Source organism: Alosa sapidissima, chromosome 9 (assembly GCF_018492685.1).
Source record: "Alosa sapidissima isolate fAloSap1 chromosome 9, fAloSap1.pri, whole genome shotgun sequence".
In the NCBI taxonomy this organism is placed as follows: domain Eukaryota; kingdom Metazoa; phylum Chordata; class Actinopteri; order Clupeiformes; family Clupeidae; genus Alosa; species Alosa sapidissima.
Genome location: NC_055965.1, coordinates 11,650,890 through 11,677,225, shown reverse-complemented (window position 1 = coordinate 11,677,225; position 26,336 = coordinate 11,650,890). Strand labels below are relative to the sequence as shown.

The 26,336-nt window shown below is 45.3% G+C and overlaps 1 protein-coding gene across 1 annotated transcript in view; it reads left to right on the top strand.

Annotated features, from left to right (window-relative positions):
- Positions 1-26,336, top strand: part of kcnq5b (potassium voltage-gated channel, KQT-like subfamily, member 5b) — a 147,238-nt gene that overhangs the window by 90,611 nt on the left and 30,291 nt on the right. Inside the window, 2 exon segments of the mRNA XM_042102680.1 lie at positions 23,316-23,406; positions 25,941-26,060. Coding sequence (XP_041958614.1) covers positions 23,316-23,406; positions 25,941-26,060 — 211 coding nt within the window.

The window sequence follows — 26,336 nt, the reverse complement described above, 5'->3', positions numbered from 1 at the left end:
GCTGTTATTCTAATGCTACTGCAAATACTGTACATACTCAGAACGATATTCTCATGTGGACTCCAGTGACTCTTCTTGATGATGAATATACAATATATTTATATCATGAATAAGCAAACATATACATAAACAAACACACATGCTGCAGGGTCCACTGTATATGTGCTGTCCCGCACACTGGCTAAGGCTCTGTGTGTCATGCACACACAAACTAACAAACATGTATGCATGCTCATGTTGTACACACACACACACACACACACACATTTTGTTTACCTATACACTAATACAAACACAAACTAAAACACATGCACATGTGTAAGGCAGGGCATGGCAGTGTTTTATGCAGAAATGGGTCAGAGGATCTCCCTTGTGTATGGGCCTTTGGTGTGTCTAAAATCCTGCTCCTTGTCTTCAGCTTAGACCGCATATGGGGGAGAATGTCATGGGGTGGATCATGGAGATTCTCTCCACATACAATATGTTATGTATCTTCTATCTATCTATCTATATATATATATATATATCTATTAATCTACATCTATCTATCTATCTATCTATCTATCTATCTATCTATCTATCTATCTATCTATCTACTGTACCTGTTTGTTTATCTATCTATACCGCCATATATGGTGTATGCAAATATTTAGTTGTGTGTGCATGAAAGCTGACCATGGTGAGTTTATTGACACCACAACATCATGGTCACCTAGAATATACATAAAGAAGTAACTGTCTGAATATACCACAAGGGCCAATGGGTTCAGGAGTTTGAGGTATGTGTTTTTGGTGTGTTGCTTGTTTGGTGTGAGCTACTAGACTTTGACATCTGTGTCACAGTGGCTCTCTCTTTCTCTCTCTTTTCTTTCTCTTTCTTTCTCTCTCTCTCTCACTCTCACCCCCCCTCTCTCTCTCTCTCTTTCTGTCGCTCTTTCCCTCTCTCTCGGCACTCCATTGCTTGCTAGCCCCCATTCATGCCCCGACTCTTGACCTAAAAGAGCAAGAGAAGGCCTTTGGAGTTTTGGACATAAGTGGATGAAAAATGTCGGGCCAAAAGACCAAATGCATTCTCTCTCTCCAGCGCCCCAGTCCATCACCCCCCCCCCCCCCCCCACACACACACACACACACAAACACACACACCCACACCCACACACCACCCTCACAACCCCCACATTTCTTGTTTTATTTTCAACAGTTTATTTCCTGTCCCTGGGCTCATCTGCGTTACACAAGCTATTGTGAAGTTTTGGTCAGGGGATGGGGATGGGGATGGGAGAGTGGTGGTGGTGGGCAGAGTGGACACACAGAGTTGAAAAAAAAATAACGAAACAAAATGGGCAGTGGGGTGTTTGGATGGGGTTTGAAAAGTCCGTTCCAACTCGGGGTAGAGGGTTTGCTTACAGAATGTTCTTATCGGAATAGAGGGAGCAGTACTGAATAATAACAATTAAACCAATGCACGCAAAACAACCACTTTTCTATAGACAAATGGATTGGATGACACACACAATACAAATTCAAGGTGCACTTCTACAGTAATTGGTCATCACCATCCTGGGCTGTTTTAAACTTTTTATTTTTTCAGAGATGAATTTGATCTGTTTTCCTTTCGAAAGTCCACTTGAATCAAAGAATAATACCATCATAATATGCGGGAAGGTTGGGAGTTCTGCCAGAGGAAAATAACAGTGGGTTGGAGCCACTTGAGTCAGTGGCTGGCTTTTACTTATTCATGTATTGTGTTATTTCTTCCTTTATTTACTGTTGTACTTATTTCAATTTTGGCCTGCTTGTCTGCTGAATATTTTATGTGGAAGCTTTTTTTGTTGCTGTTGTTGCCGCTTCTACTTCTCTGCCTTTGCGTTTTCTTTTCCTGCATTCTCCTCTCTGTGGACCGTTGTCCTGGTGAACAGAGGTCTGTGTGACGAACGTTCCAAATCTAGCGTCCAAAACCATCCCAAAACGCAAATACTGAATTTACCATTGTTTTTTTCCTTTGGTCCAATTTTATTTTGCTAGGCCATTATAAACAAGCAGCAACCCATCACACAGTTCTTCTGTCTGAGACAGGCACTTGGGGTTAGGGTCAGCATATGTATCAGTGTGATGGAATACATGTATATTTGTTTGAAAAAGTGTATACAGAGTCGTCATGTTGAAGTAGAATAATGTGACGTGTGTCTTGCGGCTTACTGTAGGTATTTGTCTGGAGTATTTGTCTGTTGCTTACTATCTGCAGATTTGCCTTGCAAACACCATCAAATCACAACTGGCACTTGTAAAACAATGATCAAAACGTGCTCTCTTTAAATCCAGCTAATTCTGTTTGTCCCTGTCCACTGGCCGTATTTCCCGTGCATTTCTTATGGTTCCTTGAACTATGACCACAGGGGTGAGCAGAAATATAAAATGGGGCAGTTAGGCTGGAAATGAGCCGTTTCTGTGAAGTCTGTTATAATAGGTCTCTCAGATCCCAGACATCACCCAATTGCTCTGCGCTTTGGCTGTCAGAGTGATTGACACTCTCAGACCTCATAATCAGACTCTTTAGCCTCCCCATTCGCAGGGTGTGTGTGTGTGTGTCTGTCTCAGTATCTCTCTCTCTCTCTCTCTCTCTCTCTCTCTCTCTCTCTGTCTCTCTCTCTTCTCTCTCTTTCTCTCAGTGTCTTTGTGCTGAATGACTCTGTACACTGTTAAAATATAGAAACTTGGCAAAGCAAACAGTCCACAGAATGACCCTCGTGGTGTGTGTATGTTTGTGTGTGTGTGTGTCTGTGTGTTGGTTTTTGCAGGGGGCTATTGAGGACAATGGCAGGTAGAGCCACCTCTTTGGTGTGTCACATACCCAGAATGCCATCTGCCCAATGGCCCGGACAGGCCATTTTTGTTTGTGTGTGTGTGTGTGTGTGTGTGTGTGTGTGTGTGTGTGTATGGATAAGCTGGTAGTGGAAAGGTATTTCTGAGTCCAGCAGACGCACCTTTGCCAGAGAGCTGCTGGGGCGTGACCCACGCCAACACTCATTTACCAGAGCGGTCTCTCTCCCACTCTCCCTCAGTTCAGTTCACACTGTCACGTTTCTCTACCGCTCAGGAAACACAGAAGCACAGAACACAGAAGAAGACTCACAGTCTCTTTCATGCAAGATCAGATGCTGAAAGATACTCTCTTTCTCTCTCTGTCTCTCTCTCTCCCTTTCTCTCTCTTTTAATGACTCTGGGAACCTAATTATCAACCAGTGATATGAGATTACTTACATTTTTAATGGTTTTAAATAAAGATTTAAACACTAAAAATATAAAAATGTAAACACTCCCCCCTCTCTCTCTCTCCCTCCCTCCCTCCCTCTCCCTCTATCTCTATCTCAATCCCTTCCTCTCCCTCTATCTCTCTCTCATTCTCCCTCTCTCTCTCCCTCCCTCTCTCCCTCTAATTACAGTCTCTTTGGGCCTTTTCTCTCATGTAGCCCGACCCTCATCAGCTCCTGACAGGTGATCTAACACGATTAGCGCAGATGCTTGTGGTCAGCCCTTTGTGTCCCCCAGGGACAATCACCTGGGCCAGTGTTTCAGAGACCATTGTCCCCCGCGGCCCCGGAGCGCCCGGAGCACTATTGTGTTCGCCGCGCTGATCGCGAGGTTGACCTTCTCAGAAAAGAGAGAGAGAGAGAGATGGAGTGAGAGAGAGAGAGATAGAGAGAGAGAGAGATGGAGTGAGAGAGAGAGAGAGAAATGATGAATAAAACAAAATGATGGTGGAAGTGGAAGTGTCGAGTGGCAAATGTTCACCTCACTCACATGCACACACGCACGCACACACACACACACACACACACACACGCACGCACGCACGCACGCACACACGCACACACACACACACACACATGCGCGCACACACACACACACACACACACACACACACACACACACACATACACACAGAGAGAGAGATAGACACACAAGCATAAAAACAGGTAATTGCCCATGCTGCAATCCAAACCTACTGGTGAAACATTTGTGGGGAACAAGCTGCTCCTTTATCACTGTCTCCCTGTTCTTATCTGTGGCATGGATGTAGATGAATTGGGTTCCCTCTTAGTTTTGCACCCAGAATACTGTAAATAGATGAAAAGGGGAAATTATGGCATCATGTTACTGTAAATCAGACTAATGGAACCATGTATATTGTTGTTCAGTACTAATGGTTAACAATCCAAATTTTGGCTCAGTGCCAGATGCCCATAGCTAAACCTTTTGCAGCATCAATTGTTGAGACTATTGTGACAATTGCGATCCGCCGCAGTCAGACGATAATGCTGTTTGGCCCCGCGGAGATTAAACAGATGTTCGCACCACTGGATATTTTACGAACGACACCAGCGGTGGCTCGGGGGGGGGGGGGGGGTGATGGGCGTGGGGGGACGCGGGGGTTATGGGATTTAGGAGCGAGGAGCGGGAGCGGGATAAGCTGGAATATCAATACCTGGCAGCCCAGACGGAATGTGCTGGAGCCGTCTTCTTTTATTGTGTTTACTTGAGTGTCAGGGCTTTGTGCTCCTGAGCTTTGAGATGGAGAGGTATTAATGATTGCCTGCAGTTCCTAGGTTTGGTTTTGTGTTTGTGCGTGTGTGTGTGTGTGTGTGTATTTGTGTATGTGTAAGTATGTGTGTGTGTGTGTGTGTGTGTGTGTATGTATGTGTGCATGTGTAAGTGTTTGTTCATTTGTGAAGAAATGGATTTAAATACTTGGATTTGTCAAATTAGAGTGTGCATTTTGAATTTACTTCTGATCCTCTGTAAGCATGGCTATAGTTGCAAGCCTATCAATTCAAATCAAAAATGTATGGCATTTTTTCCAAAATAGACACAACTAGATATAGCCGTCCTTCCCTCTGTCAATTGCGGGGCCCAAGCTATAGGCCTATAGTATGTGACTGTGACTCTGACAGGATGGTTTATGAATGCTCTCCTTCATTGGACTCACGCAGGTCGTTAGTCATCCTGCCACAGGTCATCCATCTCAGGTGATTAGTGGCGCTCTCCGTCCGTCCGGTCTTTCTTTAGCCCACAGGGCCCCCGGAGCCTTGTCCTGCCTCAGATTCCCCATCGTCCATTATCATCTCTGAACCACTCAGCGTTTAAACAGATTTTAAAAAGAGAGAAAGAAACAGAATAAGGCTAACTTGGCTCAACATTGGCGGCCATGTTGAATGGGTTGAGGTTGGCGGCCATGTTGGATGGGTTGAGGATGGCAGCCATGTTGGATGGGTTGAGGTTGGCGGCCATGTTGGATGGGTTGAGGATGGCTGCCATTTTGAATGGGTTGAGGTTGGCGGCCATGTTGGATGGGTTGAGGATGGCGGCCATGTTGGATGGCATGCGCAAAGCAGAGCAGGTGAGGAGGACATCAGCTGAGGTCAGCTGATCTGTCCTTTGGCATCTGGACTACACAGATAGGAAGTGAAGGACAAGCTTAAGGGGGGTGTTTGCTCTGGGACAGCAAAATAGAACTGCTATATAAAACTAATCTGACACAGGGCACTTTTCTCTCCCTCCTTTCTTTCCCTCTCTACTGAATGTACTCCCCTCCATTTTTCTCCCTCTTGCTCTGTCTTTTTCTTTCTTAATGCATTTCTGTATTTCTCTCTTTCTCTCTCTCTCCCCTCTCTCTCTTTCTCTCTCTCTCTTCTCTCTCTCCTTTCCCTACCTTGCCCCTTAAATCAAACCCATAGTCTGATTGCACTGGTTGTACATAGTACAGTAGTGAGTGGGCACATGCACATATTTAAGGGCATGCCTGCAAAATGTGTGTGTGTTTGTGTGTGTGCGTGTGTGTGTGTGAGTGCGTGCGTGCATGCGTGTGTGTGTGTGAGTGCGTGCGTGCATGCGTGTGTGTGTGTGTGTGTGTGTGTGTGTTTGATCGATGTATAAAATGTGCGTGCACTGTGTGCGTCAGTTAGAGGCGGGCAGACAGTGAAGCTGCATCTCAGTGGGGAGAGGCTCGCCTGCTGGTGGAAATGCTCGCTGAGAAGCCTTTGAAGAAGGCAGCACCATCTGAACGCAACATGAAGGAAAACTAAGAATGAGAAAGGGAGAGAGAGAGAGAGAGAGAGAGAGAGAGAGAGAGAGAGATTGAAAGTGAGATGGAGGGACACAAAAGAATTGGGAGATTTAATTGAGAGACAACCTCTGTGATATCTCCTCCGCTCCCCTTTTCTCCTGTGCGATTCTCTCCTGTGATTAATTCTCTCTCCTGCAGAAGACACTTCAGTTTAGACTTTTCCCACCTACTGTTACCCCCCCCCCCCCCCCCCTTCCTCCTCCAATCTTTCACTCTGTCCTAAATGTAGTCAGAGGAATAGGAGCATACTGAGTGGGATCCAGGAGGAGGAGGAGGAAGAGGAAGAGGAGGAGGGCTAAAGGAAGCGGGAGATGGATTCTGTCCCGACTCCTCATCAGATGAAGGAGTTTGATTAATGTCTCTCCTGCTATTTTGAGATGGGCTGAGATGGTGGGATGTTGGAACGAAGGGGTGGTTGCCTGGGTGGAAATGAGGCTTGACTCTCTCTCTCTCTCTCTCTCTCTCTCTCTCACTCTCTCTCACTAGCTCTCAGCAGGAGGGGCTACGGAAGGGGCTTCTCTCAGTCAGTAAAGAGCGTGCTCAGATCGAACAGGCTATAGAGGTTATGCAGCGGTGGAACGTTAACCCCCACAGTGCACTGCGTGTGTTTGTCTCTCTCTCTCATCCTCAACAGCACACCCAGGAACACTGAATGTGTAATGTGTTTCTGCTTTTGTGTGTGTGTGTGTGTGTGTGTGTGTGTGAGCATGTGTGTGTGTGTGTGTGTGTGTGTGTGAGAGCGTGAGAGCATGTGTGTGTGTGTGTGTGTGTGTGAGAGCGTGTGTGTATGTGTGTGTGTGTGTGTGTGTGTGTGTGTGTGTGTGTGTGTGAGAGCGTGTGTGTGTGTGTGTGTGTGCGTACATGTGTGTGCATATGCGAGGACGCTGTGTATGCGTGTGTGTGTGTGTGTGTGGAGCTTGCTGTGCTGATGATATGTTGCCCATCTTCCGTCCCCACCTGTGAGAGCCTGCCCATGTCTCCTCTCTCCAGTCCAGTCCAGTCCACCCACCACTCATAGACCCGGAGTGGCCATCTCTCTTTGTCCCACACACTTTTTTAACAGTTCACTCACACATACCCAGCCTCTGAACCATAGAGCTCCACGCAGTCAACAGAGTGGACTTTAATCCCTAATCAATGACCCTCCTGGTTCACTCAAGGTGAGGAACCACTTGTATAGCATATACACACACACACACACACACACACACACACACACATACACACACACACACCGTCTCCCTCTCGCTTGCTAAGAGGGGTCCAGCCGTAATCTCAGATGCCTGGCCACGCTGTCTGGACAGCTCATTAAGGAGCACCGGGGCCGTCATTAATACCCGTTAGCCTGCAGTGGGGTCACAACAGACCTTGGGCAGGGAACGGGGGGGGGGGGGGGTAGTGGAGGCGTCCATCGATCGACCCCCACTTCTGTGTAAGAGCAAGGTGGCAGCCGGGAGATAAAGTGGGGGGTGATGGATGGGGTCGAGCACCGGCGTGTGAAATCTGGGACACCACTCTCTACCTACGCTGTCTGTCGTGCCAGGGCAAAGTTGGGCAGAGGTGGACGAGCATTGAAATGAAGAAATTCCAAGGCACTTCTTCCAGGAGAAAATGTGAAAACATCTGAATGTGTTCATGTGTTTTTTTTTTTATGTACAAATCATTTAAGGAAAGGAGGAAAGACATCCTCATTTGCAATGGTGACCCAATTACAAGGGAATATAGCAACGCACAGGCAGTACATACATCTGTGCATTCAACATGTATTTGCACATTAGCTGAACGTGGCAACGTTAAAATTTGATGCATAACTGTATCTATTGCCATTGCTATGTAATAAGAAACACCATGGAAGATTTATATATCTATGTCCCTTGGCATCAACATTCAACACCTTTTAGTGCTAAGATGGTACCCAGTTAGTCAAAAACCGACTAAAAGGGTCACAATCCTACCCGATCAATAATGTTACACAGTACAATATCAAGCGTTCCAGGCAAGCATTTGGCAACGTCAGAGACTTCAGTCTCCATATTATAAATCAGCATTTGAGCAAACCATTTGAAACCATTAGGTGAAGGTCAAAGAACCGTGTGCAGTTGTTGTAGAACAAAAAGCCTGGGAGTGATTGTGAAAGAGTGGGGATGGCAGTGAGTCAGTGTTAACCCTGGTGGAGGCTATCGGCAGGGCTCAATAACAAAGAGCCAAGGAAGGGATTTAAAAAGTAAGCCCCCAGGGTGAAGAGATTGTCCTCGGAATAGTCCTGGATCGATCGAGAGAGGAAGTGAGGAGCGGTATGGTTGAGAGCCTGGGGGAGAAACGGAGTTGTGTGTGTGTGTGTGTGTGTGTGGTTTGGGGTTGTGGTGTGGGTATGAGGAAGAGGAAGGTGTCACTGAAGGCGTCCCCCGAAAGATAAATCATTTCTTTGCTAAGATTTTGGAGTGCAGGGGACAAGCTGAGATGGGCTATGAGACATACGTTCACACTCGGTATCATGTTTCAACACACTTTAGGTCAATATCACACCGGAATTCTCCTTTAATCTACCTGTTGCCTGTATGAATCAGCAGCAACACCAGAGGCGATATCCTCCTCATCCGCTGTAGGATGTGAGAGATAAACAAACGCAGGTGCAAACAGAAAGAGAGGAGACAGAGGAGTAGCTGCCAGGCAGGTCCAGAACCTGACAACAGAAGGTCCAATCTTCCCCACTTGTTTCTCGCTTCAATCAAAGCCCTCAGGTGGACAAGACTTACAGTACGTGGGTATTTGAAGCTTGGAGCTAAAAGAGTAAGGGCGTTAGTTAGGGCGTAACAGTGTGCCTTTACAGACAAAACAAGCTGCTACATCAACAGCTTTTATGACGCACTGTTTTTTTATGGTGTTTTTTGTTGTCAGGCATTTCAGTAGCCTGCACTCTCACACATTGTCAGAGAGAGGACTCGCATTTAGCACATTTAGCAACGTTAAGCAACGCTGCGACATACCCCGCGTGGGAGTTTAGACTCTGCCAGAGGGGCCGTTCTCTCCACCGCAGCGGTGAAGATCAGAGTTTGCGTGTGTGTGTGTGTATGTGTGTGCGAAGAATAATCAGCTCGCCGCTGCTATCTGTTAGCTGGCTGTTCTGCTGGTGTAATGGGGAAGAAAATCCCATCAGGGGTGTTTGGAGAGCTGCTATTCCCACAGGGAGATCCGTAAACGCCTGTCATTTAGCTAAAGCAGCCCTCACCGCTGCTCTCTCTCTCTCTCTCTCTCTCTCCACTACTGTGGGCTCTTTGTCACGACTCCAGCGAGAGCGCAAACACTTGCGCAGACAAACACTTCCAAAAACACAAGCACATGCACACACACCCACACACAGGCACGCGTCATGCTTTTCTGATGGTATGCATCTACCATTTCCCCTCTCTCTCTCTCTCTCTCTCTCACGCACACACACACACACACACACACACACACACACTTGAAATAAAACACTCACCTAAACACAAACACACACATACGCACAGACACATGTGCAATAAAGCACTCACCTAAACACAAACACACGCAGACCTCTCTTGTTTTATTCGTTATTTTTTTTTTTCATGTACAGCACACTACAGCTGCTCGACCTCTCGGCACAGAGCGCCTGCAATCTGACTGGGGCGATGTTATTACGAGAGTGACGCACTCTATCCATCTGCTGGTCTCTAATTACTGCCTGTCTCAGCACAGGGAAACAGGCTGCTGCCTGCCACTGCTACCGCTATTGTGGCTGCTAGCGCCACCGACGCTACCACTACTGCTGCTGCTGCTGCAGCCGCTGTGCTGTGAGCCAGTACTGAGCCAAAGAATTACACAACGTCGTGAGGAGACTTCACAGCTGTGCTGGATACCCAGCCAGGCCTGAAGAGATGAGGGGAGGAGGGAGGGGCATATTAGTGGTGGACGTGGAGGTGGGTGTTGGATCGTGACCCACGAAACCTTATGACCAAATCACCAAATGTACACTGTTATGTAAATCCATTGAACGAGAATGAGCCAAATAAGCAAACTGGGGTGTGAGATGATGAGAGGTTGCAGTGGATGACACTCAAGCTGTGAGTACTCCAATAATAATGGAGTACTCCATTATTTTTGGACTTGATGTAGGCTAACTATTATATATTATTAAGTATAAGTATATATAGTCTTTTGATCCCGAAGTTTGGTCTCTGCATTTATCCCAATCCGTGAATTAGTGAAACACACTCAGCACACAGTGAACACAGTGAGGTGAAGCACACACTAATCCCGACACAGTGAGCTGCCTGCAACAACAGCGGCGCACGGGGAGCAGTGAGGGGTTAGGTGCCTTGCTCAGCTGTTCCTACTGGTCGGGGTTCGAACCGGCAACCCTCCAGTTACAAGTCCGAAGCCCTAACCAGTAGGCCATGGCTGCCCTCAATATTATATATTATGTAGCATTTATTAGCTTTAATAGCTCTGAATATGGGGACAGCAAAGGTAATTCATATTCTTGAGCAGGAGTTCCTATGAGGAGCATTGGGATTTGAATTTGAGGTTCATGTATTTTAATTCATTTGGTAGACAAAGTGATTTGGAATTAAAGAACAACAGCCAATGAATGAGGTGACAGTGAATTAGGACAAAAGTGCAAACAGTGTGTAACAGAAGTGTTAGGAAAGGAGGTCCCCTCCGTGTCCGAGTCCCCCTGAGATTTTTGAAGATTGGGAGGGAAGCTCACAACCCGATGTGATAGGATTTGGTGGGCTGATCCACCATGGTGCAACCACAAGCACCATTTATATAGAAGCAACAGCGTAGGTGGTATCAGTGAAGGGAAGAGCAAGATGTGAGAATGTCAGCCCTCGATTTTTTCTTCTATCTCTTTGCATCCACGTGCTAGCTTGGCTTGATGCAACCCACAAACAGCTGCCCTGACCGGGCCGTCACACACACAGCAGGTGGAAACGCAATATAAGTCAATCACGGTCCTCTGGGCCGCCATTTTGGCTCTGCAGCTCCTCACCACCACCAGTCTGATGGGAGAACCAGCTGTTTTCCTGGAACTGTGGGGAATGGCTCTGTGGTCACTCCAGCAGCCTGGGCCTGCTGAGGGGAGGGCGGACTTTTTCCCCTCCGTGAGCGGTTCCACTTAATAGCCTCGTGCTAACCGAGGCCCGACATCGTTTATCAGTGGCGGCCATCGTCGGGGGTGGGGGGGGGGGGGGGTGGACGAGTAGGAGAGAGGGCGGGGTGGGGGGGGGGTTCTTGGCCATCAGAACAGGTGGAAATGCAATAGGGTCAATCGCTTTCCTGTGGGCAGCCATGTTGGCTAAGCCAAGTAGCCACCGACCAGTCTAATGGCAGAACCAGGTGTCTTCCTGGATCCGGAACTGACTAATGATCCGCGGTCACTCGCAGAAGCCCGGGTCCGCAAAAAAGGTCCACACACAGTTTCTTTCCACATCCTGACTTCACGATGCCTGATGACAAGAACAGACAATAAAGAAGCAGAGCAATGTAGACAACCCTTTGGGAAATGTAGGTTTATTTTATTTTTTGTTCAAACAGGTTCAATTCTGCTAACACATTTCCAGAAAAATGACTGATGAATCTGTCCTTTCTTCCAGAATGGTAGTAGCAGTGAAAGCATTGTCAGACAGACAGACCAACTGGCCTACAGACAGGGGTTGCATGGAGTGGAAAGAGAGGTTAGCAGATAGCAGGCTAGCGAGATTCTGTGAGCAGCCTACCATGTAGTGAGTAGCATACCAACGCTACCATGACAACAATGTAAATCAAAGCACTAAAACGAACAGAGAGACAGACACACATTTGGACTACTCTGTCATTAGTAGGATGGGATAACAACAACATATTTATTTTCTCGCTACTGCTCAACCAGAAACCAGAGTTGTGTTGGTGTATCGGTACATAGTATATGCCAGCTGGCGGGCTGCTACCCGTGTGTGTATGTGAATGTGTGTGTGTGTGTGTTTGCTCTGGTATGAGCTGCTGATTGTCTGACCATTTGGACAGGAGAACACAAGAGAAAAGATTCTGGTTTCTTTGTTTGTTTTGCCCTGGTTCCCATAGAGCGCTGGTTAGCTTGTCTGTGTGTGTGTGTGTGTGTGGGTGTGGGTGTGTGTGTGGGTGTGGGTGTGGTGTGTGTGTGTGTGTGTGTGTGTGTATGCGTGTGTGTGTGTGTATGCGTGTGTGTGTGTGTGTGTGTGTGTGAGACCTTTCTCCTCCCACAGATGTAGGTGGGGTCCACATGTGCGGTTACAGGTGCTTGTTTTTGAAAAGCCGACATGGAATAAAGGGATTCTCACTGCCTTCACCCGCTCTCCACTGATGGCCTCTCAAACACATCAACAAACGGCTCAAGGCCGAGCTCTCATGCTTATGCAACAACCCTCTACGACTACTTCACTTTGTTCGTTTTTTTTTTTTAAATACAACTTTCTGTTTTCATAACTGGGACATTATGAAACCAAAAGTCACTGTTATGACTCTTAAGCTTTGAGTAAGTCATGTTGAGCGTTAAGTATTTTATGTGTCACATCAAGCAGAAAAGTAAATCAGTATCACATAACAAATCAGTTATGCCAAAAACCACGGCACCAGCTCTGTTTAAATATCAACTCACATTAAGTACAATCACATCAAGCAGAAAAGTAAGCTAGTACAATTAAAGTAAGCCAAAAACACAGCACCAGCTATTCATCTAGGCTAAATATCAAGTATATCAAGTGTGTAAGTAAGTTAATATCCCAACAAACTTGAAACCATGTCGAATAAATAAGTCACATGGGTGTAGTTACAAAATAAATTGTTGAGCAAAGACAAATTTACACAGTCAAGTGTGAAATAAGTCAGCTGAAGCAAATGGCTGGACATTTCATCTACCAGTCGGACACAAAAGCTCAGCTCCACTGAGCAGTCTTTGCCTGAGGGTCGGGGAAGAAGCTAAGTGGGTGTTTGCGTCCAGGGCAAAGTGCCTCCGCTATCCGGCCGCGTTCAGCTGAGCCTATGAGCCCAGTGGAGATTGTGATGAGGAGGGTGAAGGAATGGGAGAAACAGGCAGTGGTGGGTGGATTTCCGCAGCATTAGTGACACGTGTGACTATGCTCTAAACATCGTGTTTTGGTTTGTTTATTTTGTCATGATTTTGAGGGGTCAAGATGCATGCTAGCTATACTTTGACTTTAACTCTTACAATTTCTAAGGCTTTAATTTCAGTGGATATATTTTTCATGCATCTGCCAATGGAGAGAAGAAACAGCCCTAGGCTGTCCAGACAGATAAAACATCTTGTGTGCATGCTCGCACGAATGTATTCATATGTTTTACATACATATATGGCACATAATTAGCCCGGCAGTGTAAAGGTTATTACTTTCATTCTGTTGGCCCTTCTTTTATCTGGCTACTGTTAAAGGTGAAGTGGAAACAGAGGGGGGTATCATGGAAAGGAACACAAAGGCAGCTCAATCCCAGAAATGGCCTTCTAATACCTACTCATCCTTTCCCTAATGCTTTATGTCTAAGCAGAGAGAGAGAGAGAGAGAGAGAGAGATAGAGAGAGGACAAAACGAGGGAGAGAATGATGTCTCTTGGCACAGCACTTCAAAGAGCTGTATGCATCATGGAAACTTCACAGTAGTGATGTTAGAAGGGCAGTTTACACTTCGGTCAAATGTGTAATGTGTGTGTGTGTGTGCGCTGCGCGCGCGTGTGTGTGTGTGTGCGTGTGTGTGCATGTGCCTGTGTGTGTCCATGCGCGTGTGTGTGCGTGCGTGTGTGTGTGTGCGTGCGTGCCTGTGCATGAGTGTGTGCGTGTGTGTGTCGTCCATCCCGTCTAAGCTGGTCTTAAGCAGGTCTCTTTCCATGCACCACTTTGTATATACAGTGCACTACATCAGAAAGTAAAGAAAGAAACTGGTTCATCAGTGATCGTGCATCACCAAGCAAAGCGGTTGGATCGAACCAGTACGGTGCACTAAGTGAAGGTATTTAGATGTAGATCAGTGGTAGCATGGTTGGGGTTGATTTAAGACTTTGACCCTCATAAAGATGGAAAACAGTGTACTGCGCACTGTGTATTTGTTTAACCGTGTTTTATTGTCTACGTTTGAGAACTCATTACAATGTATTACAGAGATAGAGCAGCACTCTCACCTGTGTGATATTGTGTATTAATTATACAGTGGCCAGCTGTGAAGACGGGATTAAACAGCTGTTTGTTTCTGATCTCTGGGTGGTTACAGTGTTCAGGTTTGACAAGGACTGGAACACCCTTTTGTGTGTGGCCACGTGAGGACAGAGTCATGCTCTTACAGGTGTCTGTTTTGATATTCACAAGGTGCCCATGCTCTGTGTGTCAGTTAAGGGCCAATTGCTGTAGTTAATAAAGCTAGTCAGGTGTGTGTGTGTGTGAGAGAGAGAGAGAGTGTGTGTGTGAGAGAGAGTGTATGAATAATCTCATTCAGGCTGATAAACTGTGGTCCATCAGGTCTGTTTTGTTTTGCGTAGTTGCTTGGAAATGTTTTTGTCTCCGTCATCACTCACAAGGCCATGGCAGGTGAATGATAACAGCTTTCACAGCCACTTGGCAGAGTTACAGAGCATACGTTAGATTAGATGTACGTCTGTGTGTATGGCTGTGTGTGTATGTGTGTGTGAGAGAGAAAGAGAGAAAGAGAGAGAGAGGTGTACTGTATAAGGAGAGAAGAAACAGCTCCAGGCAGCCCAGACAGATAAAACATCTCTGCTTTATTCTTTCCTCCTTTGTGATGTCAGACATCCTCATGCGAGACCTTTCTTAGCCGGCTGTGGTTTCAGGCGTCTGTTAGGTTGTGTGGCATGGCCATTCACAACAAGAACAGAGAGAGAGAGAGAGAGAGAGAGAGAGAGAGAGAGAGAGAGAGAGAGAGAGAGAGAGAGAGAGAGAGAGAGAGAGAGAGAGAGAGAGAGAGAGAGAGAATGCCACAGTGACATAAATGAAATAGTCCCATAGCTCGAGCCGAAACAAAAGGATAGTTGAAGCAGGAGGAAGAGACGGGTCTGACCTTGGAGGAGTGTTTTGATGTCTTGCATTTGGCTTTAATGCGATGTTCACAATGGCAAGACTGCAGTGCATTTGTCCTATGTGGCATCAACTCCTGACAGTATGCCTGTGAACCCCAAGACTGCAGTGCAGTTGTCCTATGTAGCATCAACTGACAGCTTGTTTGTGAACTCCAATTTCAAAGAATGTAAATTCAGCTCCTAACAAGACAAAACATGACAGAGAGGAGCTTGTTGTCTTTTTCTGAAAACCCCAGACTCTTATACAACTGCACTGCATCTGCCCTAGTTTCATGCTATAGTCTTAAAACCCTAAAAAAGGCTATTGTGAAATATAAAACTGTGATACATTCAATTTTAACAGTATGCTTTTGTTTTTAATTACAATGGCAATTTATTTCTTTTTAATTAAAAAAAAATGATTTTGGGTAATGATAAGACAGCCGTTGTAAATGTCTTTCAATGATCTTTGAGTTCAGCACCTTGGACAGCACACTCACATACAAGGGGAGTAGAGCAGCTGACATCGTGTCCTAACTGAAAAAAGTGACACAATGTGAACGACAGCACAAGTGAAATGTTCCTAGCTCTTTTCCTGGCAGTGTGTTAAAGGAGAATTCCGGTGTGATATTGACCTAAAGTGTATTGAAACATGATACCGAGTGTGAACGTATGTCTCATAGCCCATCTCGGCTTGTCCCCTGCACTCCAAAATCTGGCGCTAGTTAGCCGATGCTACCAACAGCTTTTTCAATAGTGGTGCTTCGGCATCAGGCTAGCCATGCAAATAAATCACTGTTTTACACCCATTTACGAGGCTCAATGTATCTCCACACTTCATTGGTAGACTTCCGAGGGCCCTGACATTTAAAACGAGACATTGAGAACTTTGAAAAAGCACTGGTAGTTTACTTACAAGATGATTTATACAGACAGTACCTTCACGAAGTTTAGCGTTTGCAGCCATCTTGAATTTAGTCACGATAAGTCGAGCAACGAGTAAGAATGAACAGGTATGATAAGGGATCAAAAATAATTCAGTGGAAATGCATGGATTCCAGTTGCTGCTACTGGAAGAAACTGGAATCCATGCATTTCCACTGAATTATTTTTGGAATCTGATCCCTCATCATACCTGTTCATTCTTACTCGTTGCTCGACTTATCGTGACTAAATTCAAGATGGCTGCAAATGCTAAACTTCGTGAAGGTACTGTCTGTATAAACCGTCTTGTAAGTAAACTACCAGTGCTTTTTCAAAGTTCTCAATGTCTCGTTTTAAATGTCAGGGCCCTCGGAAGTCTACCAATGAAGTGTGGAGATACATTGAGCCTCGTAAATGGGTGTAAAACAGTGATTTATTTGCATGGCTAGCCCGATGCCGAAGCACCACTATTGAAAAAGCTGTTGGTAGCATCGGCTAACTAGTGCCAGATTTTGGAGTGCAGGGGACAAGCCGAGATGGGCTATGAGACATACGTTCACACTCGGTATCATGTTTCAATACACTTTAGGTCAATATCACACCGGAATTCTCCTTTAAAGAGTGAGGTGTCATGACAGACAGTGCAAAGTTTTTTGAACATTGATGGACACCTCTCTCTCTCTCTCTCTCTCTCTCTCTCTCTCTCCCTCCCTTGACATGCCGACTTTCTCACAGATGAATTGTCAAAAAATATTCCACTGTATGTGATGTTAATCAAACATTGCATTGTGGACAGAACCGTCATTGTTAGACGTCCCTGACCCTTAGGACGCGGCGTGAGGCTCCATGTATGTGTTCGTGCGTTGGGGATTTCAAGTCGTTCCGCTACTTTTGCTTTGTGTGCTCACTGCAGATGAGTCGTGCAGGAGTGACCCCTGGCTTCTGTCAGCGGTGGGCACATACGTAGGCGGACAGAAAGCAGAAGCCGCCACCGCTACCACTGTCGCCGAGTGTGATAAGTCACTGGCACTCTCTTGTCTCTTGCTCTCGTCACACACTCAACACACACTCCACATTACAAACACACTCAACACACACACACACACACACACTTTCACACACACTCTCACACACACACACACACACACACTACAAACATACACACTCCACACATGCACACACACACACACACACACACACACACTAACACTCCACAAACATACACACTCTCCACACACACACACACACACACACACACACATACACATACATGCACACAACCACAGACTCAAAAGCCCCTAACTGGGTGTTTGTTTTACCCTACGCTAATAAGCTAATATGCTAATATGTCTCTCATGTCCTCACAGCCTGTGAGTGAGTGCATGTCTACTGCATAGCTAAGAGAACAGTGAAGGACAAAAAGCTCTACTGGACAAGAAGCAAGAGCTCGTTTGGAGGGGACGATACGTCTCTGTCTTTTTTTAGCGGAGGAGGGGAGCTCCGTCTCAAAGTGAGGCTAATGCGGCGTAATGTAATGCATCCCGAGCGGAGGCCCGGCCGGCTCGTGCTTGGACGTTAGTCACTCGTCCCTGTCACTGGCGCTCTCCAAACAAATCATATGGGAGCATGCAAATGAAGCAGAGCATGGTGGAGCACTGATGAGCACGCCCGCTCAGATGGAGAGGGGCAAAAGGGGACTGCTGAGGATCTCTCTCTCTCTCTCTCTCTCTCTCTCTCTATCACTCTCTTTCTCCCTTATTCTTTTATTGTCCCTCTTCACATCTTTCCCTTTGCAAATGTTCAGTTTATTTCCCTCCCTTTCTCTCCCTATATATGTTGTTCTCTCTCTCTCTCACCCCCCCCTCTCTCTTTCTCTCTCTCTGAGGGGTTTGTTTAAAGGTTAAGTGTGCCTTTGAGAGTAGCCAGAGAGAGGGACATGGGGGTCTGCTTGAAGGGGGGGGGTGTCAGGGGCTGGACGCTCTCCAGACACCAGCCGCTGCCCACAGGAAGAGGAAATGACACACAGGGCAGGGGCAGGGCAGAGTGGCTCGGCCGAGGATAAGCAGGGCCCTGGCCAGAGTCATTATCCAGTGATGAAGGATCACACTCCCCTTTATGTATTGTGCACACACACACACATACACACACACACACACACATACACGCATTACTTGTGCATATGTGGAAATGACAATGAACGCCCTGACTAGTGTCCTCCTACTTCTAAGACTTCTGCCACATTCTACACAGTAAGCAAGCGCACAGCGTGCAGCGTACAGTATTTTTGAAACCCATTCCTTTCTTATCTCCCTCTCTCTTTCTCTCTCTCTTTTGTGCTCTCCTTTTATTTGTGCTCATTCATCTTTTTACCCTTTGTTTGTGTTTTTCTTTCTTCCTCCTCTTTTTACCGTCCATATTGTTTAAAACAATAAACGCAGTAATGCACAAAAGAGGCACAGACTGCTCAAAGGCACTTAATCTCCTGGAGGGCCTTTGGAATTTTCTAGATTTTTTTTTTTTTCTGTTTCCAGTGGATGCCTTTTCACACACCCACGTAGCCCACCTTTAAAAAAAAAGCAAGCGGAAAGCAAAATGTCACACACTCACTAGAGAACATCCCTACATAAAGAGACCGCTTGCGCTTGCTCACTCGCAAGGTCATGACCTTGGCCATGGCCTGTGGAAAGCAATGGCCTTTGACCTCTATGTCTCACCCTGGGGGGTCATCTGGACTCCTCTGGTGGAGAAGGGAGGGAGGGGGCTTGAATAGGTCTCGTCCCTTTTTGCCCTTCAAAGAGTGGTCAGCCCCCACTTGTATTTCCGTAAGGGCCAGTTTCTACTCACCCCTTTGACATGTGCACATCCCCTTCGGGCCTGGTGTCATGATGGAGTGGAAAGCTATAGACTGGTATTTGTAAGAAACATTTCTGTCTGATGACGTTAATTATGACCACCGCTAATCGGTCATATAATGATTGTCAAAGTTTTTTTTTTTCCCCCGTCATCTACTTCCTGAATTTTTGGTCAACGATACCCGGGACACCGAAACACCGGTGCACATGAAATTTGGTGGGTATGTAGCCCCACTATGTAGTAGACTTTTACGTAAAAATTTCGACCACTCCCCCCAATCCATTCAGTATAGCATTCATAGACCACCCGGTTCGCAGTCAGCCCTCCTCGACCATCCAGTAGCAGAGTGAAGTGGCACCTAACAGAAACAGAAGAAAAAGAGATAGACAGTGTTAGATAAATATGTTAAACTGAAACTGAAGGCTACTTATAATTGAAACTTTAGAATAATCATATAATATATATTCTATATGTTTGTTGAGTTTGCTGTCAAAATCCAGGCTGAAGATAGTGTTAGAATAATTCAGTTTCGCAAGCTGGGTGAGCTCATTGAACATGCCGTGTTTGCTAGCAGCACCAGCCATTCGGGCAGCTCTGTTCGTCCGAACAATTTTGCTGCCCAATGAACGGTTAATGATAGCAGCAGTCTAGTCAGATATGACTTAAAGTTAACTTATATCAGTATTGCTAGTTAGCCTATTAAACTCAGAAAAATATGCACCAGGAGTTACATAAATGTTAGCTAAATCTCCACGTTAACCAGCAGCACATCTTCAGCTTATAATTTTGACAGTAGCCTAGCTAGAAGAAGCTAACGTTACCGGTAGGCCTAGCACTACTTTTATTATCATGAGTATAATAAACTGTAACTTACTGACAACAAAGGTAGGACCTAATTATAAATCAGGCTGCCGAGTAACGTTAACCTAACATTATGATGAACTGCCATAACGTAAGTTAGCCTAAACAGCAAGTAAATTTAGCTAGCCTAGCATTTGAATGAGTTTGTAAGTCAGACAGTACGATGTACATACAGTAGACTGTAAACATGACCGAATTTAATGTAGTAGCCTACACTTTTACAATAAAACATTATTGTTTGATAAATAAATGCTTGCTTACCATTAAGGAGGAGTGAACTTGACAGAGAGCTGAATCCCCTCGTTGGTCTGACTGAACTGTTGCTGAAAATTATCTCCTGCCGGACAGTTCAAACGTCGTCGCGCGGTCCACTTTTCAATCACCAAGTTAAGATTTCCCAGTCAACCACAAATCCATGATTTTTCAATATATTTTAGTAAACTATGTATCGATTATGGCAACATAAACTATAAACCAATGTTGTTTCGATATCTCTCTTATCGATATTCATGCACTGTCGGGTTTTTGTCGGGATTGTAATGCTGATTCAATGTCTATTTACCATTGAGATTTCAATCTCAACCAAAATGATGATTTGGATGAAAAATCAACATCATATCAATGTCACCTTGCTATCTCTTATAGGCCTACCTGTAGCTTAGGGAAGCTAACAGCTTTCTATTAGGATCTAGTTTGTTAGTTACAGTTTTGTCATAACTCCCTGATGCATTTTTGCATTTAGAATAACAAGAGCGTGGATATCTCAATCGGAAAATTAAACAATATCGGGTGCCTATGGACTAGGCTGGGTGAACCTAGCCTGATCTGCCCGCTATTTATTTTTTGATTTCTTACAAGATGAGCTTGGTCTGGTGAAAGCCAGACAAGCCATGGACCTCAGTTACACAATGCAAGGGAACATGAACCAGCCTATATTTGCACGAACAACAACGGACAACAGCTCTTCAACTTTGGCCCATTGCATTTCATCAAGGCCCAAGAAATGTAACGCATTTCATCAAGGCTGCAGAAAGTTCTGTTGACTTGAATGGGCCCTCCCGCTATTTGTATTTCTATTTGTCCCCTGCAAAAATGAATGACCGCTGTCAATGGCAACATATTTTTGTGCTTCTGACTAATGTCTTTCATGTCATTGTACAAGTAGTCCGTTCACATATCACACTGAAACTTCATAGAAAGTGAGGAAGGAAGTCAGGAAGCAATATCTTACTTTGCAACACCTGAAAGTTCTATTTGTGTGGCAAACTATTTTGTGGCGGTGGTAGTGTAGTGGCTAAGGAGCTAGGTTAGCATGTAGTGAAATGAATAAATGTAAATGATGGATATGTCAGTCAAAAGTGTCGCAAACCCTTAAACCGGGACGTCTGGTCATTTGCGGCAAATAGGCAAAACGAAACGGAACAAAACGGTAGGGAACGGAACTGATTGCTGAGGTTAAAACTGGCATGCCTTGCCCCCCGTATTGCTAGACACTGGAATTGGCACACAAAGACTATTATGGGAAGGAGTTATAAATGAAATGTTTATAAAAAGATTATCAAACCAGATGTGCTCTTAGGGCTTGATTACTGTTATACCCACCATTAAAATGTGTCCTGCACCTGAGTGTTGCACAAATCAACACACACATGTGAATATAACCATGTTTTTTATCTGCATTTGGATGTGACACTTCAAAGACACCTCAAGCAAGACACGTTAACTGATGATCTTCAATATATTTTCCACATTATTCTTTAGAAGGAAACGGGTTCTCACTGTGAGTAATTTATCAAGTGGTCTGTTTATGCTGTGGCCGGTGCTTCTGAGCTTCTGTCCACGACAAGAGAGGATGCGGTTCCACTGTAACCACAGTTACCTGTCCTCCTCCTGACCTGAGGTCACCCAGGGACACGCTGATCATCCGCTCACATGCAATTCTGTGTCACCTCACACACACACACACACACACACCCACACACACACACACACACACACACACACACACACACACACACACACACACACACACACACACACACACACACACACACACACACACACACACACACACACACACACACACACACACACACACACACACACACACACACACAGGGGGCAGCCGTGGCCTACTGGTTAGCACTTCGGACCTGTGACCGGAGGGTTGCCGGTTTGAACCCCGACCAGTAGGCACGGCTGAAGTGCCCTTGAGCAAGGCACCTAACCCCTCACTGCTCCCCGAGCGCCGCTGTTGATGCAGGCAGCTCACTGCGCCGGGATTAGTGTGTGCTTCACCTCACTGTGTGTACACTGTGTGCTGTGTGTGTTTCACTAATTCAAGGATTGGGATAAATGCAGAGACCAAATTTCCCTCACGGGATCAAAAGAGTATATACTTATATATATATATATATATACACACACACACACACCTCTGCAACACACACTGACACAAGGATGAGTGATAGCCTGTGTTGTTTGTGGATGTTGTGTAAAGAGTGGATTCGCAGAATGGAATTGTTTTTTTTTAAGCCTTTGTGTTGAGCGCAGCCTTTGTTGTCCAAGGGGTCATGACCCTGGCCGGTGTTGTGTTGTATGAATTGCTGTTGGAGTAAGCGATTACTGATTTATTAAGCTGCAGGGGTGGAGGCTGAGGTTGAGGTCGAGGTTGTTCTGTGGAAGAAACCCACACAGGCAATGGCCTTAAGGGGAGGTGGATGGAAGACCAAGGAGCTCTTTCATTTTGTCACCTCAGTTCCACTTTTCATGCTCCAAATTGTTATGTTCCTGTCCCTCTCTACAGATAGATAGATAGATAGATAGATACTGTAGATAGACAGATGTTTTGGACAGATATATGCAGACATACTGTACACACACACACTCACCCTAGATATTACACCTCATTTCCTCTGCAACCCACACAGACAGACAGATACTGTAGATAGATAGACAGATAGGCATCTCTTGCCTTGATTTCTCCTCCCTATAAGCATGTGAGCAGATCCCCGTGGGTTCATCCCTCTGTGCAGATCTGCTGTTGATCAAACACAGATGCTTTTCTCCGCTGCACTCCGAGTGGACGGGGTCAATAATTCAGGAGTCATCCCGTCCGCCGTAACTCTGCCACTCGCTGGGTTTTGGAGGCCCCCCCCCCCTTAGCCCACATCGTATTTCACAATAATGTGATGGGAAAAGTTAAGGGTACGCTCCTTAGAGGGTTGAGAGACAACTGGACGAGGTTCAGCAGCTTTGTGGTCCGCTTTTGTTTTTATTTTCTTTTTTTTCTGGTTTCTGGTTGTTGTTGTCTTTCTTCCTTTTTTCTTATTTGTCCTTGCTGATCCGTGGATAATGAGTACAGGCTTTTCTTTCTAGTCCTGGTAGAGAGGGTGTTTACATTGGTTGACATGAGTTTATATGATGTTTCTCTTTGTCTGTGTGTGTGTGTGTGTGTGTGTGTGTGTGTGTGTGTGTGTGTGTGTGTGATTCACAGGTTCATCCTCGTGTTCGGATGCCTGATACTCTCTGTCCTCTCCACTATCCCGGAGCAACAGGAACTGGCCTCGCACTGCCTCCTCATCCTGGTAAGACCCCCTTAGCGTTGTCCAGTCCAGGCCAGTTGTCCGCGCCTGCTCACATTACACAAAATTACCCCCTGGCCCTGGCCACTAAATATCATGGTTGACCCAAACCAAAAAAATGTAATTATATATATTTGTTTTTCATTTCAAAATAAATTAGACAATAAAAATGAGATGATATAGACCCTGCAGATGAGCAATCAATGGTTATTTGGTTTCTGTGTTGGCTGCACGTAGATAATTGTGTTGGTGAATGGAGGGACCCGCTCATTTCTCTTTTTTTAGTAGGAGAGAGTCACTCAATCTTGCTTATTTTATTTTCCTGGCAAGGAACTGATTCATACTTACTGTAAATTATGAATCAGATTATGACCATTGAATATGACCATGGTAAATTATGACCATTCCAACTCAATTAGGGACTCGACTGATAGTCAGCATTCACTGACCGTGTACCATTTTGTTTGCCATCAGCAGCAGATATAATCAACATCCTTGTCTGATTACATCTGGGGAAAATAATTGTGTGTGGTAGATGGTGACTGATAAATGAATGCATTTCCTCTGAGTTGAAAGGGATCAGAAAACAAATGGCTATGTTTTCTCAAAGCAGATCATTGCCATCTCCACTCCACGTTGTTTTGATTTGTCAAATTATAGGTTTCAATCGTAATATTCCTTTCTATTCTAAATAAGATAAATGATTAAATATAAAAGTATTCTGTCATGTTTTTAGTGGAAAGGTTTTGCATTCCATTGCAAAGCAACGCATTACTGATGCCTTGCTGTAAATACACTCTATTAGAAGTTTTTACTCAGTTTGTTTCTACTCAATGTGTGCTACTACTTCCTGTTTCTGCACACATGATGAGACTGCATTATCTAATACTGCTCACAATATGCCCTGAACATGCCCTACATTTTATGGAAAGTGCACCAAACTTTTTCCCTCCGCAAATGCTCTCATCTGAAGCTAAAAATATAGAGACAACGGGTTAGTCAAAGGTACATATTGTATTAGACAAACCAATTTCTAAGAACAGCTCTTCCCTCTTTGTATTATGACATAAGTGTACCGAGGGATTTAGGCAGGGATTGAGTTGTTCTCTCTGTCCACTATATGGCTATTACTTGTGTCGGCAGTGAGGAGAAAGACTCGGTTTGGGCCCGAACTGCACTCTCTCTCTCTTCCACGCTTTCCGGCGGCCGATCCACGTTCTGGGAGTGCGCTGGGCTGTGGATCGGGATTATGGCTCGGCAAATCCGCTCTTCATAACTGGATTTCATGTTTTCACTCAACGCTGTCGCTGTCGGGCTGGTAATGAAATCAGAGATTACGGACAGACGGCTCATAATCAGATTAGCGGCGCGTGTAGCATCAATACGCTCTGACCTTGCTGATCGGAGCCGCTGGGATGGAGGGAGGAAAGGAGGGAGGGAGGAAGAAGTGGTGATAAGGAAGTGAAGAGGAGAAGAAGAGTGTCATCGGGACGGGGCTGTCCAGTATCACTGCCTTGCGGATGTTTTTTTGTTGTTATTATTATTGATGCTTAAAGACACAAATACAGAACAGTAATCATTGACAGTCATGGTATGACAATACAGTTTTCATGCAAAACAACAAGACATATACAACAGAAATCAAATCACATACAAAGCGGATGTTTGTTCTCGCATATAGAGGTGCTGTGAGTCGGCCATTTGCCACAGTACTTCGACAGCAAAACCAGTCAGGTGTCTTGACTGGGCAAACCTCCCTTAGAAATGTGCATATAATGTATGATAAAAAAAAACTGGTACTTATAATGTTACAAACTACCCAATAGATCTGTTTATTCGTTACCCCAAGACAGTTGAAGTCGTATAATCAGCTCTTGTTGTGAGAAATAGAGAGATCTACGGGGTCTAGATATAAAAAGTTTGTTCGGCTATTGCGCTGTCTAAAAACGTCACTCCTATCTAAGCCCTCTAACTGAACATTAATAACTCTTTTGGAGATTTTAGTAGTTGACTGGGGAGTCTGGTGTCATTTTGCCAAGTTATTAATTGGCTGAGCAGTAGCCAGTCTGTTGGAGATCCGTTAATGGAGATTTTATTGGCCGGTAAAGAGTTCACTGGCTAAAGAACAACATGCTAATTGGCTGGGGCTTGTGGCTGAGTAAGTGTGAACAGGCACACACGGGGCACCGCATCAATCCCTGTAAATGATTTACCATGCAAGAGGAACGGGGGAGCAGAGACCAATGGATGACAGATGGATGTCATCTCTGATACATCAGTCACGCTCATCAAACATTCAGGCTGCCACCTACGACAGCAGTATTGAGAAATGCCCTGTGAAAACATGACATGCACACTGTACAGTCTGTCTTTGGGCATATTTTGGATGTAATGTTGAGGTTTATTTCAGAACTTTTGTTTGACTGTCTCTCTGTGTCTCAATCTTCTTCTTCCTCTTCCTCTTCCTCTTCCTCTTCTTCTTCTTCTTCTTCTTCTTCCTCTTTCTCCTTCTTCCTCTTCTTCTGTCTGTGCTGCAGGAGTTTGTGATGATCGTGGTGTTCGGCCTGGAGTACATCATCCGCATCTGGTCAGCCGGCTGCTGCTGCCGCTACCGAGGATGGCAGGGGCGACTGCGCTTCTCCAGGAAGCCATTTTGTGTCATAGGTAAAACCCACTTCTTTGCCCACTAGGTCAGACATTTTGTTTGCTTACCTTAGCTTAGTTTGCATTGCACTTTTGCACCGCTGAACACATTGGCCATCGTATTTGTCAAGGGGACGAACATTCACGAAAACATGAGCTTTTACAGTCCTTCACAAATGCCACCCACTGTTCAATGCCACCTGTATTATTCATGAAGCATGGCCCTTGCCATGTTGTGAGAAATTCAGAATCTTATACTTATTCATTTGGCCAATCTGCCCAGGTGGCAC